We start from the raw sequence: 18,888 nt of genomic DNA on the forward strand, positions 1-18,888 counted from the left end.
TAGTGTAATCTAAAAGTTGTAATTTTAGATTGAACTAAATATATTTTGAAAAACGTTATAAGCTGTCTCTGTTCTAAAACCATAAAGGGGATATATAATATGGTAGAAATAGCATTTTAGAATCTGTCAGACATTTAGCTGAACAAAGTCAAAATAGACAAATTCATCTTAGGACACATTTCAGTTTATTCCTCCAGGCTCTTCATAGAAGGGAATTCCATTCCTTTGGGGGAACTCTATGATATGGCAATAAGTAAGAACAAGGATGCAGACATCAATTCCATCTGGATTAATGCTTTTAAACATAAGATCATCCACCTGGATCTCTGTTAATGCTAATTTCAAAATCATTTATGAGAACTGGTATGATTATTAGTACTGTGATGTCTGCTGGCATAACTGCAGGATAGCCTCAGTTAAGCATTTCATATCTGCCACCATAGTCTGATTGTTCTTGTGGATTTTTAGTATGTCAGCTACTCAGGCCACAGTATACATAGTTTGTCATGTATCATATCTCTAATAATGTGTGTTTGTAGATCAATTTCCATATGTGGCTGGAAAACCTAGACTAAAGTGTGTGGGGGTGGAGGTGGACCCTACTTCCTCCACCTGAAATTGACTAGCTACAGCTCCAGCCAAAGGGGCCTTTATGAATTCATCCAATTTTAGATGGGATTCAAATCAAAACCTCTCCAGGTGAGTGAAAAATGCTGAAACCACTCTACTGTCATGGAGGATAATTTAGCATCCACTTTTTTTGCTGGACTTGATGTAAATCTGTAGCCTGACCTCCAGGGACAAAATTGACTTAAATTTAATCATTACTCACAGTAGCTCTTCCAGTATGTGTTTTCTTTCACATTGCTACATTATTTTCTAGGTTTTTTTTTTTTTTTTCTGCATTGCTGCTGAGGAAGTTGAAAGTAATGCTTTGATAGAGCATATTGGACAAGTATATAAGCTTCTGCAATAAAGACATTCTTTGTATTAAGACTATAATTTTTGAATAAATATTTTAAAGAATTAGCATAAACATTAAAAGATACCTTATACTTTCACATGTGTGCTCTCTTCTGGTGAGGGGGTTGATTTAAAATTCGGTTACTACATTCTTGCTAACAAAGAGCAAAACACAAAGGTAAAAGACTTAATCAACAGAAATATTTGACAAACAGTTATCTTAAATTCATCTGTTTACATTATTCAAATCATTCATCTAATTAGTGCAGAAAATATATTCCATCATGTAATTTCTATTTCTTTCTCTCTCTCAAGGTTTCCATTTCCAACTATTCAAATGATTGGAGAGGATTTGGTTACTGTGTTAGATAATCTCAAGTAAGTACTAATTTGTTCAATACTTTACTATGGTAAAAAACATATCACTAAATCTATTAAAAATTATGGTTTAAGTGTTCTCTGTATATTTTGTAATAGCTCTAGTGTGTTTAATTTTAATGATTTCAAGTGAACACACTACCAGTAATATTAATATATTACTTGCAGCACTGCAGCTTGTTGCAATTGATAATGACATCTTATACATTGAATCACATATGAATAAGTGCAGGAGTCAAAACTTAGAAGGCATGCAACTAATTGCTGATATATTTCGAAAAAAGAGTATGAAAGGAAGACAACTCAGATAAGAAAATGAAAACAAATTGATGAAGCACCAATTTCCATAGGTTTTTGCCTGTTCCCTTCTTTTTTTCATGTATTTCAATGATTTATAGTCTTGCTGTAAAATCACTATGTAATACAACATGAAATTAAAAGAACGACCACATTTTTGATATTATTAACCATAATTAAACAACCATATCATATTTTCTGGTTGCATACTGTTATTTCCATATGCAAAAAAAAAAAAAAAAAAAAGTAATTACACAGCAAACCAATAAATTACTTTAGGTAAAACTGAACTAAAGAAAAACTACTTTCACCACAGCAAGAACTCCTAGACTTCCACAAAGTTGGCAAAATGTGGCAGCTATTGTTAAACAAGAAGGCTGTATAAGCACATTCTACAGATGAATGATTCTACAGGTGTGTGTACTTCCCCAAAGAAATCATGCCTGTGATCTTTTAATTTTTGTCTTTCTTTATTTAAGTTATTACTTTTTTTTTTGTTTGAGGGTCTGCAGGATGTGCTCCTGCAGACATCCATTGTAACAATAATCTATAGCATCATGCCAAGCTTGCAGAATTTTAAGGGTTCTTACTGTTGTAAGGGTATGCTTTCTTTAGTTCATTTTCATTTCAATTATTTTATTGGTTAGTTAATTTTGTGTATGTGTGCGCGCACACACATGCATCACCCAGGGGCTCACATCTGGTGAGTGTGGGCTTGGCACATCTAGGGTCCTGAGCTGGATATCATCATGCTTCTCTTTCTACTCTCTCTCTCTCTCTCTCTCTCTCTCTCTCTCTCTCTCTCTCTCTCTCTCTCAGGGTAACTCGGGATTTTTTTTTGGCTGATGCAACATAAGCCTCAGGCTTCCTTGCACCATATGGCTAATAACAATAATAATATTGTTATTATTGTTATTAAATATGTTAACAGTAGATAGTTAACTTGCAAAATACAATGTCGTTTCAGCAATAATTCAATGTTGGCAGAAGAGTCATTAATTTAATTTAATTTAATTATTGTTTAACTATATATGTTTTATAAAAAGTTATAAAAATTTATTATGCCATGTTGAATTACATTTCAAGCATGTTTGATTTTTCCTTAAAATAATTACATTTTTTTCATTTTCTGTGATTAGTATAGGTAGAAAGTAAATTACTAATTAGCCTTTACCATTAATTACACTAATTAACTAATATACAAAACTAATATTTTCACTTCAATGCATGTACCTAACAATATCACATGCCTTTATTCCTCTGGATTTCAATAAAAATTGAAATGCAACACTTCATGCATCTTCTGTAATTTATAAAATAAACAATAGTAATAATCCATTATTTATATATTTAATATGTTGATTAAAAAAATAAACTCTTCAAAAGTAGCCACTTTCATAACCATAATCCTTTAACCAAGAATTTTTTATTTTCTGCATATTTGTCATTATTGCCCATTGATTTCTCCAATCAGTGCACCCAAACAAATATAATGTCCAGTGTTTCATCTACATATATGAATACAGCAGGCCCCCGTTATAATGCGGTTCGCTTTACGCTGATTCGCTATAACGCTGTTCTTACATTATAACCCGTATCTGACTATAATGCTGTCAAAACTCACTGTAACGCTATTTTACTAGCATACAGATTGAATTTTTGGCAAATCCGTCTTCAGTCCAGTCTGTTTTGAGCTTTTTTTTTTTTTTTTTTTGGCAAAAGGAGAAAATAGCCACCATGAAATTAACTACAGTAATTATTTTTATAATTTCTATCTATGTACAAAATTGAAACTTTCAATATGCTCTTATTTTCTTGGTGTGGATAGTTTCAAGGGAGAAATTCTTTTTTAGTACACAAGTTGAAAAAATTTACCATCCAGTGTCATATGTTGTTATGAAGTCTGCATTTTCTGTTCTGACCTGTAATAGAAAGATACTAAAAATAAATTTACTCCCTATCTCTTCTTTTGTTTTACTGTGGGAACTATAACTTGCGAAATGTTTTTCACACAATCAATCCCATGAGTGCTAAATGCGGTGCTGTTTCTTGTACAGTATTCTCTTGTCTTCTGAACTCCTCTGACCTTGTGGTCACCCGAAGTACATAAAATTTGTTTTACTGTTTTGGAAATTCCATAAACATTCTCCATGAGTCACACCATAATTGATTTACAGTACTTTTCCTGCAATAAACAACCATTTGATTTTACTGCACGGTAAAATCGAACTTTTCAGATAAATAAAACATTTGTCACCGTCTTCAGCTCACTTGCCAGAGGAATTCTAGATATCATTCAGTGCATACAGTGTTAGACATACAGACAGTTTACTGTACTCGAACATCGTATCACAATCAGTGCAACGCAGTTACATTTGCAGAGAGTTATGGCGGATAAGAATGAAAAAGCAACAATGTCTGGACACGGTGCAAAGATTGGAAAGGTAAGAAAAACATTGAGTTTGAAAATTAAATTAGACGTTTTGAAGAGAATTGATTCCGGTCAAAGACAAGTGGATGTGTGCAATAATTTAGGACTGGCAGGTTCAACTGTAAGAACAATCATAAAAAATAAAGAATCAATTTTAGCAGCTGGAAAAACAGCTGTTCCCCTGCAGGCAACTAAATTGACCAGGGCTAGGCCGGCTATTATGATTGAAATGGAGAAACTTCTACATAATTTTATTGAAGACAACATTCAACGTAGAATTTCGTTAAGTTCAATTATTATTAAAGAAAAAGCGAAGAGCCTATATGAAGATTTAAAGGAAGCTCACCCCGAAAAAAATGTGGAACCATTTAACGCTAGTAAGGGCTGGTTTGATAGATTTCGAAAGCGCTATAACCTGCACAACGTAGCAATACAGGGAGAAGCTGCAAGTGCAGATCAACAAGGAGCCGAAACTTTCAAAAAAGAATTTGTTAAAATTATTGAAGAGGGATGTTATACTGTTCAACAAGTTTTTAACATAGATGAAACAGGTCTTTTTTGGAAACGAATGCCTAAAAGAAGTTTCATATCGAAAGAAGAAAAAAACATGCCAGGCTTCAAAGCGGCGAAGGATCGGTTAACTTTTGTTGTTGGATGGTAATGCTGCTGGGGATTTTAAATTAAAACCCCTTTTAGTTTACCATTCCGAAAATCCAAGGGCTCTTAAAGGTTTAGCTAAATCAAACCTACCTGTAATCTGGAAGGCTAATAAAAAAGCTTGGGTAACCAGGCCGCTTTTCATTGATTGGTATGTTGAGTTCTTCTGTCCTGCAGTGGAAAAATATTGTGCAAAAAATAACATTGGTTATAAAGCTATTCTAATCATGGACAATGCGCCAGGACACCCAAGCAAAGAGAGCTTAGAAGACTTGAACAATCACATAAAGTTTTTTACATGCCTCCAAACACTACGTCTCTGATCCAACCAATGGACCAAGGAGTAATTGCAACATTTAAAGCGTACTACATAAGGAACACCTTTTCCCAAGCTATTAAAGCCATCAACACTGAAAATGTACCGAGCTTAAAGGAGTTTTGGAAATCCTATAACATTAAAACCGCCATCTACAACATTTCAAGTGCCTGGGATGAAGTGACTCAGAAAACCATGAATGGAGTGTGGAGGAAAGTTTGGAAAAATTGCATAAAGCATTCCCAGGAACCTGATGATTCTGTTGAAAATGTTAAAACACAAATTGTTGAGCTCGGAAAAGAAGCAGGATTACACGAAATTAACGAAGACATCGTACAAGAGATGATCGACAATGACAGGGATGGCCTCTCTAATGAAGAACTAATGGAAATTATAAAAGAACAAGAGCTTGCTATTGAGGGAGATGATAATCAAGATACTATAGATGAAGGACCGATGAAGTCGCTGACTGCAAAAGGACTTAGTGAAGCTTTTGAACACTTCGAAAAAATGTGTGATTATTTCCGGGAGAACGACCCTGACATGGAACGAAGTGCCAAGGTAATAAGAAATTTGAAGAAAGAAATGAATCCCTACATGATGTTGTGCAATGAGAGGAAGAGGGCCAAAGCACAACCCAAAATTGACACATTTTTCAGTCCAAAGATACAAAAACACGAGAGCACAGGGCCATCGAATTAATAAATTCATGATTTTCTTTAGTTAATTACCTCATAATTATATGTGTATATAATGTAGAATATTTTATATGTACAAAATTTTGAATATTAAATATTTTTAATTGACATTGGTGCATATTTTCACTACCATTTATTATTGATTAGAAAATATCCTATGGAATAGACCGCAACTTACAAATACATATGTTACCTTATGGGAATGTGGCGCTCGCTTAGCGCGGATTCACCTAGCACTCTGTTTTCCCGGAACAAACTATCAGCATTAAGCGGGAGTCACCTGTAACCTCTATTAATCCTGTACATATTAGCATTAGTAGAGGCATATGACACAAGAAAGCAAGCTTATGCAGCATCAGCCAAAAAAAAAAACGTTCCCATTTCACCCCTCTGTTCGATCCAAATATCTGTCCAGCTGAGCCTTAAATTTATTTAGGCTATCAACTTCCACAACAAAGGATGGAAGTCTGTTCCACCAACCAACTACCCGCTGGCTAAAGGCAAACTTCCACACATCTATCCTACATCTGTCTTTCCTCAATTTGAATTTATGCCCTCTGAGCTGATTATTCTGAGCAAGATGAAGAATCCCATTGGCATTGAGCATGCTCAAACCATTCAAAGCCTTATACACCTCTATTACATCACCTCGCTGGTGCCTAGTCTCCAGACCCTGTAATTTGCAAAACTTAAACCTTTCTTCGTAAGAGCAACCCTTTGTTCCATTCACTAATCTTGTTGCCCTTCTCTGTACTTGTTCCAGCATCTCTACATCCTTCTTGAAATGAGGCCTCCAGACCTGTATACAGTACTCAAGATGTGGTCTAACCATTGCCTTATACAAGGGAATAATCACCTCCTTATCCCTGCTAGAAAAATTCCTGTATATCATTGACAAGACACCATGAGCTACTCTTGCAGCTCGTCTGCACTGCTCAGAGAACTTCATATCTGCCTGCACAATTACCCCCAGGTCCTTTTCGTTCTCCACCACTGTCAGTGTAGTACCGCAGAGTTGATACGTTGCTCTGGGGTTACTGTTTCCCATATGTAGTACTTTACATTTGTCAATGTTAAACTTCATTTGCCACCTCTCAGCCCATCTGTTCCACTTTTCCACATCCTGTTGCAGCAGCATAGCGTCAGTGGTGTCCTTAACAACCCTGCCAACCTTTGTATCATCTGCAAACTTGGACATTAAACTTGATATCCCATCATCAATATCATTCATAAACACCAAAAACAACAACGGACCCAACACTGAACCCTGAGGAACTCCACTAATAACATTAGTCCACGTTGAGCAGTGTCCATTGATTACCACTCTCTGTCTTCTGCCACTCAACCATCCCCTTATCCATAGCAGCAATTTCCTCCAATGCCACACTGCTCCAATTTGTGCAGCAGTCTTCCATATGCAACAGTATCAAAAGCCTTTCTAAGATCCAAATATATAATATCAAAGTTATTCCCTGCATCCAGTTCTTTTGTGACTACATCATAGTATCCAATCAAATTGGTCAGGCAAGACCTGCCCTTAACAAAACCATGCTGCGTCTGAGCTATAACTGAATTCTTGTCTAGATGATCCTGCAGTGCTTCTTTAACCAGTGCCTCCATTAATTTACCTGGAACAGAAGTTAAACTAACAGGTCTATAATTACTTGTGTCAGCCTTTGATCCTCCTTTGTGAATTGGAGTTACATTTGCACATCTCCAGTCTATGGGTACCTCCTCTGAGTCCAAAGAAGCTCTCATAATTATGGCTAGGGGTTTTCTTACTTCCTTTGCTGCCTCCTTTAATATAACTGGATAGATCCCATCCACCCCAGGTGCCTTTTTTATGTTTATCCTCAACAATCTCTCCTCCACTTTCCTCTCAGTTATTACAAAATCATCCAGCTCACTGCCAATGTTTACTTTACCTACGTCATTCTCCTTCCTGAATAACTCCTCATGCGTGAATGTAGATGCAAAATACTCGTTTAGATTGTTAGCCACCTGAGCAGGATCCTCAACTGTTGAACCATCAATATCCAGTGGACCAATCTGATTCATCCCTTTCCTTCTTGAGTTTAGATAGGTAAAGAACTCTTTTCTGTTTTTCTTTGCATCCTTTGCCAAGGATTTTTCGTAGTCTGCCTTTGCCTGCCTAATCTCCTTTGTGACTTGGTTACAGACCAACTTATATCTATCATAGGCTTCCATGTCACCCATTAATTTGTATGTATCCCATGCATTTTTCTTCTCTGCCACATGTCTCATTAGTTCATCTGACAACCATTTAGGCCTAAACCTTGAACAATATTTCTTAGTTGGTATGTAAAGCCTAGTAGCCTCCAAGATTAGTTCCTTGAATGCTTCCCATTTTGAGTTTGCTGTTGGTAACATCATCAGTTGGTCCCACTGTATAGAATTTAAATACTGTCTCAGACCATCATAGTCGCCTTTACGAAAACAAAAACCCTTCCCTTTACCTGTGATGGTAGTTACCTCCTTGAGTAAATCCCACTTCAACACACTGTGATCACTGCCACCTAGTGATTCATTTATCTGCAGATTCTTAATGCATGAAGAATCACTACTGATAATCAGATCAAGAGTATTGCTCCCTCTTGTTGCCTCACGAACATGCTGATGTAGAAAACAATCATCCAATAAATCCACAAAAGCCTTGCTAGTGTGCGAGTGACCAACCCACAAATTCCAGTCAATATCTGGGAAATTAAAATCCCCCATTATAAGACTCTCTGATTTACTGGCCCACTCTATTTCCCTGTACAATATCTTATTATACTCATCAGAGTCATTAGGCCTATAGAACACTCCTACTCTCAATTTTGATTTCCCTATGCTTATGTCACACCAAACTGACTCGACACTGCCCTGTCCATCGATGTCGACTGGCTTCACTTCCTTGGACTTTATGTGTTTCTTAACTAATAGCATAACCCCTCCTCCCTTTATGCCCTCTCAGGTGATTATTCTGAGCAAGAGGAAGAATCCCATCAGCATTGAGCATGCTCAAACCTTTCAAGGCTTTATACACCTCCAACAGATCACCTCGCCAGTGCCTAGTCTTCAGACACTGTAATTTGCAAAACTTAAGCCTTTCTTCGTAAGAGCAACCCTTTGTTCCATTCACTAATCTTGTTGCCCTTCTCTGTACTTGTTCCAGCAGCTCTCCATCCTTCTTGAAACGAGGCCTCCAGACCTGTATACAGTACTCAAGGTGTGGCCTGACCATTGCCTGATACAAGGGAATAATCACCTACTTATCCCTGTTAGAAAAATTCCTGTATATCATGACAAGACACCATGAGCTACTCTAGCAGCCTGCCTGCACTGCTCAGAGAACTTCATATCTGCCTGCACAATTACCCTCAAGTCCTTTTCATTCTCTACCACTGTCAGTGTAGTACTACAGAGTTGATACGTTGCTCTGGGTTTGCTGTTCCCCATATATAGTACTTTACATTTGTCAATGTTAAATTTTATTTGTCACCTCTCAGCCCATCTGCTCAACCTTTCCAGATCCTGTTGCAGCACCATAGCGTCAGTAGTGTCCTTAACAACCCTGCCAACCTTTGTATCATCTGCAAACTTGGACATTAAGCTTGACATACCATCATCAATATCATTTATAAATACAGAAAACAATAATAGACCCAACACTGAACTCCACTAATAACATTAGTGGAGTTCAGTGTTGTACTCCACTAATAACATTAGTGGAGTTTTTGTACGTAAACTCCACTAATAACATTAGTGGAGTTTACGAAAACAAAAACCCTTCCCTTTACCTCTGATGGTAGTTACCTCTTTGTGTAAATCCCACTTCAGCACACTGTGATCACTGCCACCTAGTGGTTCCTTTATCTGCAGATTCTTAATGCATGAAGAATCACTACTGATAATCAAATCAAGAGTATTACTCCCTCTAGTTGCCTCCCGAACATGCTGATGTAGAAAACAATCATCCAATAAATCCACAAAAGCCTTGCTAGTGTGCGAATGACCAACCCAAAAATTCCAGTCAATATCTGGGAAATTAAAATCCCACATTATAAGCCTCTCTGATTTACTGGCCGGCCCACTCTATTTCCCTGTACAGTTTCTTATTATACTCATCAGAGTCATTAGGCTTAGAGCACACTCCTACTCTCAATTTTGATCTAACAATGCTTATTTCAAACCAAACTGACTCGACACTCCACTGTCCAGCGATGTCGACTGTCTTCGCTTCCTTGGATTTTGTGTTTCTTAACTAATAGCATAACCCCTCCTCCCTTCCTATCATGTCTATCCTTTCTGTACACATTGTACTCCCCAAATTCCAGTTCTGCATTCCTTATCTCCTTATATCTGTGTGACACCACATCTCTGATATCCCAACAATATCTGCCTTTGATGTTTTGAGGAATACCTCAAATTCATCAAATTTATTTACCAAACTCCTAGCATTGGTGTACACGCAGGTATACATGCACCTGTTCCTATTCTTAGCTACCTTACACAACCCATGTGTTTACTTGTACCCCAATGATTCCCAGCAATCTCTGAAATATCCTGCATCTTGTTTTCCAGGCTGCTGCTCATTCCAATAGAAGCAGTGCAAGAATCACTTTCACCTCTGCCAGTGGCTACTGTTAATCTATTAGTCCTTGTATCCCCCCAAGCTAGCAGTTTTCCGACCCACCTAACACTGCCTCAATAGCATCAGCAAATATTCTTGCACCCTTTCTATTTAAGTATATCCCATCCCTGTAGAAGCAGTCTCTCCTGTTAACAAGTACAGACCAGGCTGAAAAAAATTCTATCCCTTGAGCCTTGCACAATCTTTCCAGGGCTGAATTGATCGACAAGGCTCTCATCATATACTCCCTCCTATCGTGTCTGGGCAGAATTGCAGACACTTTCAAATTCAACCCTAATTCATGGCTTTTGTTCAACAGTGACCTGTACTTGTTAAGTAATTCTGCCGGTCTCCTACTCTTAATATCATTAGTGCCAATGTATAAAACTATATCACCTTTTGTGCCCTTAAAAGATGATATCCGCTCTACAACGTCATCAACGTTTGCCCCTGGCAGACATACCCTGGTCCTGTTCCACCTATCCTTTTTACAATGCATGTTCCCCGTTTCCCTGACAGTAGAGTCACCAACAACTACTAATTCCTGTGGGATCAGCGCATTCTGCCTTGGGGGGGTTGCTGCTGTGTTGCGCGATGACCAAGTGCAAGCTCTGGCGTTGATGTGGGCAGCTGAGAGCTTGATGGGCCCCTCAATTTAGATCCTTCAAGGGCATCCACCCTGTCCTTCAAGCTCTCATATAGGCCATAACATCGCTGAGTTGTCTCCTGATTTCGTTACACTCCTTGCATTGCGCACACACAAAGACATTTCTTATGGCAATATCATGTCCCATACCTGATTGCTCCACAAACATCAGCAACAGTGCATTTTAAAAGGCTGTGATTCAGAGGGCAACTGCTCCCATCTACCTCTCTATATGTTAGGAGTTTCAACTGGCACCACCCATTATGGGGTGATCCTAAATTAGATAGATGGGGTCGACTCATTGAAAGCTTTTTAGAGGCTAAACCTTGTCATACTCAATACTGACACATACACTCACGTTCAGCTCCCAACTGGGCATACCTCAGCAATAGATCTCTCCATTTGTTCTCTAGTACTGGTCCTGACCATAGAGTGGTATGTTGTTAATGATCCTATGGACAGTGATCACTTCCCGATTGTATGCAACATATCAGGGCCGTGCCGAGGCATTTTAGTACCTGAGGCAAGAATGAAAAATTGCGCCCTCCCCTAAAATATTTTTTTAAAAAAAGTAATAAAAAAATGACTTATTTAAAATACATTTCTTGTCCGCATTTTAATAAAAAATTAAAATGTGGAATTAAAACTAAACACCTTGGTCTTGAGCCTACAACCATCCCTAATTACCAACACATCAAGGAATGGTAGGGTCCCCTCTGCTTCCACCTCCGAAGTAAATTTTATAAAAGGGGATAAGCTATTAAGTATATCAAGTACCTGATCCTCCCTCCCCTTTTGTATAATGGTGAATGTGTCATCAACAAATCTTTTCCATTTGTGCATGGGAAATTCCAAACCCTCAAAAATTCTGACATACAATTCTTCCATAGCTAAGTTAGCCGCTATGGCACTAATGGGGGAACCCATGGCTGTGCCATGGACCTGCCTATACATGACATCTTGGAAAACCATGGTGGTACTGGATAAACAAAACTCCACACCTTCACAAATATCATTAATACTTAGAGGAGACCTAGTACTTAACAATACATCCTCTTCTAATGCCATTCTAACATATTGGACTCCAAATTTGATAGGGATACAAGTGAACAGTGATGTAACATCGAAAGAAATCATACTTTCAACTTCTCGTATAGTCTGTCCTTTTATAAAATCCACAAACTCTTTGCTATTCTTGATGACAAAGTTGGAGAGTCCTACTATGGGTGCGATCAACTTAGCTAGGTACCTTGATAGGGCGTACGTGGGACTATTTACGAATGATACAATTGGCCTGAGTGGTATGCCCACTTTATGTACCTTGGGGAGCCTGTAGAATCTGGGTAAGCAGCATCCAGCAGCATGTAATGACGTATACCTCCTTGGATATCCATCCTGACTTGTGCCAACGCTGTATAAGGTTATTCAGTTGTCGCTCCAAATAACCAACGGATTTCTACGGGTGACTTTATACATAGTGGTATCTTGCAATAGTTCCAAGGCTTTATTAAAATATTGTTCCTTGTCTAAAATAACTGTAGCTCTACCCTTGTCCGCGGGCAAGACTATGATTTTGTCATCTTGTTTAAGTTCCCTCAAAGCCCTTTTATGACTAGTACCAAGGTTGGTGGGGACCGACTTGGCCTGGCTCAGGATAGCCGCTGTTCTAATGCATACTTCATCAGCCTGGATCGCTGGTAACTTATAAATGGCTCTCTCAATGCCCATAGCTATTTCCACGATGGGAGGTCTGTTGGGCATCAGAGCAAACTTGGTACCCAAGCTTAAAACCCCCTCCTGTTCCTTGGTTAGCCACTTTCTACTGAGATTACAAATAAAATTAGTATTAACATGGTCATGTGTAATCACTGTCTCCTCTAATAATCTATTAAATTTGCTAATTTGACTCTTTTTATACACATCTGAAACCTTAGTCATTTTCTCCAAGACTAATTTCATTACCAATGATCGATGCACAGCAGATATATTACTAACACATTCTAGAGCCATACCAATTTGTCTTCTGGTAATCCTTAGATCATCATGTAGTTTACAGATCCAAATACACAAAATCCTTTTTTGAAACCAATTGGTAGCTCTAACTAAGCAATCCTCGTCAAAAGGCATCTTTATGCGAAACCCATGTGGAAATAAGCCATGTGCTTTACATCAGTACGCAAATCTTAAATGTTGTTTCTGTTTGGCCTCTGTCATGCTGTATCTCTCAAGTTCGCGGATACGCCGCACTACGGAGTGGCCACAGCTATTAAGGATATCTCCAAATAGGCCTACAAGGCTGGGACAATTCATATTGAGCAATTAGACTTCACACCAGCCGTTATTTAAATAAATAAATTTCAATACTGCAACTAAGACACTTTATTTACAATAAAATAAAATAAAATTACAAGTATATAGAATAAAAATAAAAACAATTTTTATGGTTTAATTTACAATAAAATATGAAATAAAATATAATAATAAAAGCGATAAAAACAGTGAAATTATATACTAAAATACTGTAACAACTGTAGCTTTCGGAGACAGCGGTCTCCTTTTTCAACAGCATACTTCTGCTGTGGGGCACATCCTTAAAAAGCAGATCCACAGCACTCGTCACATGGTTCCTCGGGAACGTGGTTGAAATTTCCCATTAGCGCACCAGAACCGGAAATGGCTCGGGAGTGCGCTAGCTGAAACCGTTCATCTCTTCCAAGAACAAAGGTTTCAAAGAGGGGATGTAAGCGTACACCCCTGTTCCTATTAATGGTATTGCTAGCTGCCCCAATCCGTGGATAATAATTTGGGAGTGTCAGATACGCTGTGTTCAACTCCCGGGATGGAGGTTGCACACATTGATATCCCGTGTCAAAGACCCCATAATGAAAGAAGCCAACAATGGGGTGGTATATGAAATTAAATGCCCAGATTGTGGGGTGTGTGTTATGTGGGTGAGACGGGGCGATGACTGAAAGATCGCCTGGGGGAGCATATGAATGCAATAAAGTCCGCAAATTACGGGAAGTCTGCCGTGGCAGAACACTTCTGGGAGAAGCAACATCAAATTTCCCCAGAGGATGCTATCATCACGGATCATTCACAAGGGTTCTGGGACCGTAAATGGCTTGAGAATTTACGTATTGGGGCAGCTAGCAATACCATTAATAGAGACGGGTGTGCGCTTACATACCCTCTTTGAAACCGTTGTTCTTGGAAGAGATGAACGGTTTCAGCTAATGCACTCCCGAGCCATTTCCGGTTCCGGTGCGCTAATGGGAAATTCCAACCATATTCCTGAGGAACCATGTGAGGAGTGCTGTGGATCTGCTATTTAAGGATGTGCCGCACAGCAGAAGTATGCTGTTGAAAGAGGAGACCACCGTCTCCGAAAGCTACAGTTGTTACGGTATTTTAGTATATTATTTCACTGTTTTTATCGCTTTTATTATTATATTTTATTTCATATTTTATTGTAAATTAAACCATATCAGTTTTAGCTTATAATTCCGTTTTTTTTTTATTCTATATACTGGTAATTTTATTTTATTTTATTGTAAATAAAGTGTTTTAGTTGCAGTATTGAAATTTATTTATTTAAATTAACGGCTGGTGTGAAGTCTAATTGCTCGATATGAATTGTCCCAGCCTTGTAGGCCTATTTGGAGAGATGCCTCTACTAACACTAAATGCTAATTTCATGCAGTTCATACTCATAGAGATATTTATTTTTCCCCAATTTATACAGATGGCTCTAAATCTAATTCAAACATTGGAGCAGCCACAGTGTTTCTAAATACCACTATTTCAGCATCCCTTCCACCTGAATTTAGTATCTTCTCAGCAGAATTATATGCAATTAAACTAACCTTAGAAAATCTCTGTTCTAACTGTTCATTAAAATTTGTTATTTTCACTGATTCCTCTCAGCTCAATCATGGCATTATGTAACTCCTCAGGTAAAGCTCACCCTGTTCTGGATGAAATTAGAAGCTTATTACTGCAAATTTAGAAACACCACCAACTGGTTACTTTCAGTTGGATTCTGGCAGATTCTGGGATTTTTGGTAATGAACCGGCTGATAAAGCTGCAAAAAATCAAACTACCACAAATCATTTATACTGCATGCATAACAGAATGGACAGCACTCTGGCAGTCTCAAACAAATAATGAGCTCTTTCAATTTAAACAAGATCCTAAAATTTGGTGTTTCAATGTTCATACATCAAGACGAGAGGTAGGTCCTTTCAAGAGAAAGAATAGGTCATACCCATTTGATCCACCTTCATGTACAGGGTTGCCATAATTAAAGTATCCCTATTCAGAGCTCTCTGTAGCTCTTAAGTAATAAGTGGAATGCCACCAAAATTAGTAAGTAAACTATTCAGGGCATGGGGAGAAGGATCCCTGTGAAAAAAAAAAAAAAAAAAAAAGTTCCAAAATCTGCCAATAGGGGATAATATGGTGCTGTACAAGAGGACAGACGTGACAAAGTACCAACAAATAAATAACTAAGACAAACCTTAATGAAATTACAAATTTTTATTTGTGCTCTTTGCAAAAAAAAAAACCAAAGAAACTGAATTGCACTAAAGTTAAATCCAAACTAAAAAATAAGACACCTAAGAGAGCAGAAAATTTGCATAAATCTGAGTTAATTTAATTTAATTTAATTATTCCAGCAGCAAAGAGCAATAAAGGCACAATGCAAACATCACGAGCGTATTCTGTAAGTTTGCTGTTAACAATGCATCTCACTCTGCCTGGTTCTTCTAACTGCTGCAGCTGATAAAGGACCTTGACTTAAGTTCTTACAGCATTAAATTCAAGCAGAGCAGCTGCTGCATTGCGTTCATTAACATAGAAGAATTTTGCTTTAATTGCAAAATTTTTCTAGCTGCTCTGCTTGAATTTAGACACTGTAAGAACTTACGTCAAGATCCTTTATCAGCTGCAGCAGTTAGAAGGATGATTAACAAATTTGAGGAAACTGGGTCCTTTGTTGTTAAGCCTGTAAGGGGAAGGAAGCCTGTTTCACCTCAGGTAGTAGAGGAAGTTGCAAAGGCTATCATCGACCGATCCATGGATACAGCTGCTGGAACTAGTTGCAGCACATGGGGAGTAGTGAGGCAATTGGATGTTCCATATTCCACTGTGTAGAAAATTCTTTGGAAACTAATCCACTATTATCCATACAAGATCAGTTGCCAGCAGCAGCTGCAAAGAGATGATGCTGAAAAACGAATGGCATTTGCTCTAACATTTTTGGCCAGAATGGAAGTGGACGATGCCTGGCCATGGAACATTCTTTGGGGAGATGAGGTCCATTTTTTATCTTGATGGGACTGTCAATACTCAAAACTGCAGAATATGGGCTTCAGAAGCACTGCTTGCTATTCTGCAAATGCCATTGCACCCGAAAAATCAGTCTGGTGTAGTGTGACTTCAAATTCCATCCTAGGGCCATGCTTTTTCGAGGAATTGCACCCAGCGGGAGCAGCCACCTGTTCCGTTACAGCACAAAGATATCATCACATGCTGAGCAGTTTAATTATTCCTCAACTGCAGCAAAGAGGATGCCTGGATGAGACAATTTTTATGCAAAATGGGACTCCTCCTCATATCGCACGACCAGTACAGCAGCATCTCTGGCATCACTTTACTGCAGAAAGAGTCATTAGTCATTTGTTTCCCATTGTATGGCCACTATGTACGCCTGAAAACTAACCTCCATCAGCGACATCATCGACTATCATGAGTAAACTGTGAGTTTGAAGCTGTGAAACCATGTCCTCTGGCAGTTTAGGTCAGTTTCTTTCTGTTTTTTTTGCAAAGAGCACAAATAAAAATTTGTAATTTCATTAAGGTTTGTCTTAGTTATTTATTTGTTGGTACTTTGTCATGTCTTTCCTCTTGTACAGTGCCATATTATCCCCTATCGACAGATTTTGGAACTATTTTTTTTCACAGGATCCTTCTCCCCATGCCTTGAATAGTTTACTTACTAATTTTGGTAGCATTCCGATTATTACTTAGAGCTACAGAACTCTGAATAGAGATACTTTAATTATGGCCACCCTGTACTCACAGGAGATGATTAACCACAGTGTCCACATTGTTCTATAAATCTGACTGTTAAACACATTCTCATTGAATGACCATACTATAAACAAGGCAGAAAGTCAACCCTGCTATCATTGGTTAACCTCCAGAAATCGATAACTCTAAAGAATGTCATTGGTGACATTGAAATGTGCAGATATCCGGGCGTACTGTGGTGAACATGTGCTCGAAGGTGCTCCTGAAATTTAACAGTTTTAAATAGTTTTGTAAAGCTATTCAATGGTGATTTTTCGTCTACCAGGGACTAAGCTCACAAAGGATCTCTAGATCTCGACACGCTGCATCAGGTCATCAGATTCAGGTAATTTTTATAATTTTTATCGTTGTTTCCATCTCTGACAAAGAAAGTCACTCCTGCCAGCTCCAGTTGAAGACAAGGTCAGTGCACCCCCCCCCCCCCGCTGATTGTCTCCTGCTCACTGCTTAATGCTAGTTACCCCAGGGCACACTTTTGAAGAGTGACCTTCTTACAGTTTACTCAGTTTAACGTAAAAAGACAGAAGGTATTTTAATCTTTCGCTGACCTTGTTAAGCCTGCCTTGACATTACATTTCAGTTTATTCGGCATGGGCGAAAATCTGGTGTCTCGGATGTCTCAAGCAAGCAGATTTTCTACTTGTATGTTCTTCCTGTAAACAGGTATGTCTCTCTGCAGACCTTGTAGCCCATATTCGGATGTCAAAAAGCTTGCAAAGAAGATTAAACTTGCTTGGAAATGTGATGCCTGCAAAACAATCAATAATGACAGCGATAAAGTTGACACAGCGCATCCCACCTTTTACAGAAAACATTCGGAACAGACTGATCCCATTGGCTGTGATTAGCTGAGAATCCTTGTGAACCCAATTCAAGTCACAGTCATGGAATTGGTATCTGGACTAGATTAGTTAAAAGATGTTCACATGCGTCTGACAGAGAATGTAGTCGCAAAACTCGAACATCAGCATAAAATGACAACGGAAAGTAATTCCACCATCATAGATGTGTTTGTCAGCAGTTCCTAAATCATGATGTCAAGAGTCATTGAAAACGAGTTAAGGAACCTCCAGGAGACCTCATTTCGAAAATGGAATCTGGCTTCAATATGATGAAAGCGAACTTTGAAGAACTGCATGATAACATCACATTTCTGCACCGATGTAACAAGGACATTAAGCTTATTCTTCTAGACGTCTACAATAAAATCAAACTGAATAAGTCAGAGGATTCTAGACTGCTTTCCAACCTTCTCAACGCGCAGGACCTAATTAAGATTTATGAAAATTATGAAAAGACCAATATCATGTTAATTTGTCCTGAGTGTAAAAGGAAATCTGGTCACGTTCCTTCCCCTACAAATCTCAGAAGAAACAATTCCGCTGAGACCTCGATCGACATCGCCTATCAGGCTCAATCCACTGGTCTCCAACAGCCCTCTTCAAAGGCAAGAATGAACAGGGTTCTTCCCGGGGAAAAAAGCATTCTCAATCACAGGAAAAGACAACTGATGAATATCATCCGCCGCCCAGGATCAATACCGAGCCATTCAAGGAACAAACTTTGGGAGCGAATAAGTTTTGAACTCAATGAACGATTTTTTCCCCCCCTCGAAAACCAGCGTCAGAATCCAAACCTTCTCTTACCCCTCCTCACATCAATCACAGAAGGACAGCACGACCCATTCTCTCCCGTCTCAGGAACAAAACTATCCCATCCAAGACTCAGAAGTAAGCCAATGTGCTACATTTGCAGATGTCCTTAAATCT

At 38.4% G+C, this 18,888-nt stretch overlaps 1 protein-coding gene across 1 annotated transcript in view; it reads left to right on the plus strand.

Moving 5' to 3' along the window:
* Positions 1-18,888, plus strand: part of LOC150089661 (uncharacterized protein ZK1073.1-like) — a 505,123-nt gene that overhangs the window by 314,713 nt on the left and 171,522 nt on the right. Inside the window, exon 5 of the mRNA XM_090389582.1 lies at positions 1,279-1,341. Within this exon, the coding sequence (XP_090245708.1) occupies positions 1,279-1,341 (63 nt within the window). The remainder of the gene's footprint in view (positions 1-1,278; positions 1,342-18,888) is intronic.

Source organism: Mastigoproctus giganteus, chromosome 2 (genome assembly GCF_048544385.1).
Source record: "Mastigoproctus giganteus isolate SK-2022 chromosome 2, ASM4854438v1, whole genome shotgun sequence".
NCBI classification, from domain to species: domain Eukaryota; kingdom Metazoa; phylum Arthropoda; class Arachnida; order Uropygi; family Thelyphonidae; genus Mastigoproctus; species Mastigoproctus giganteus.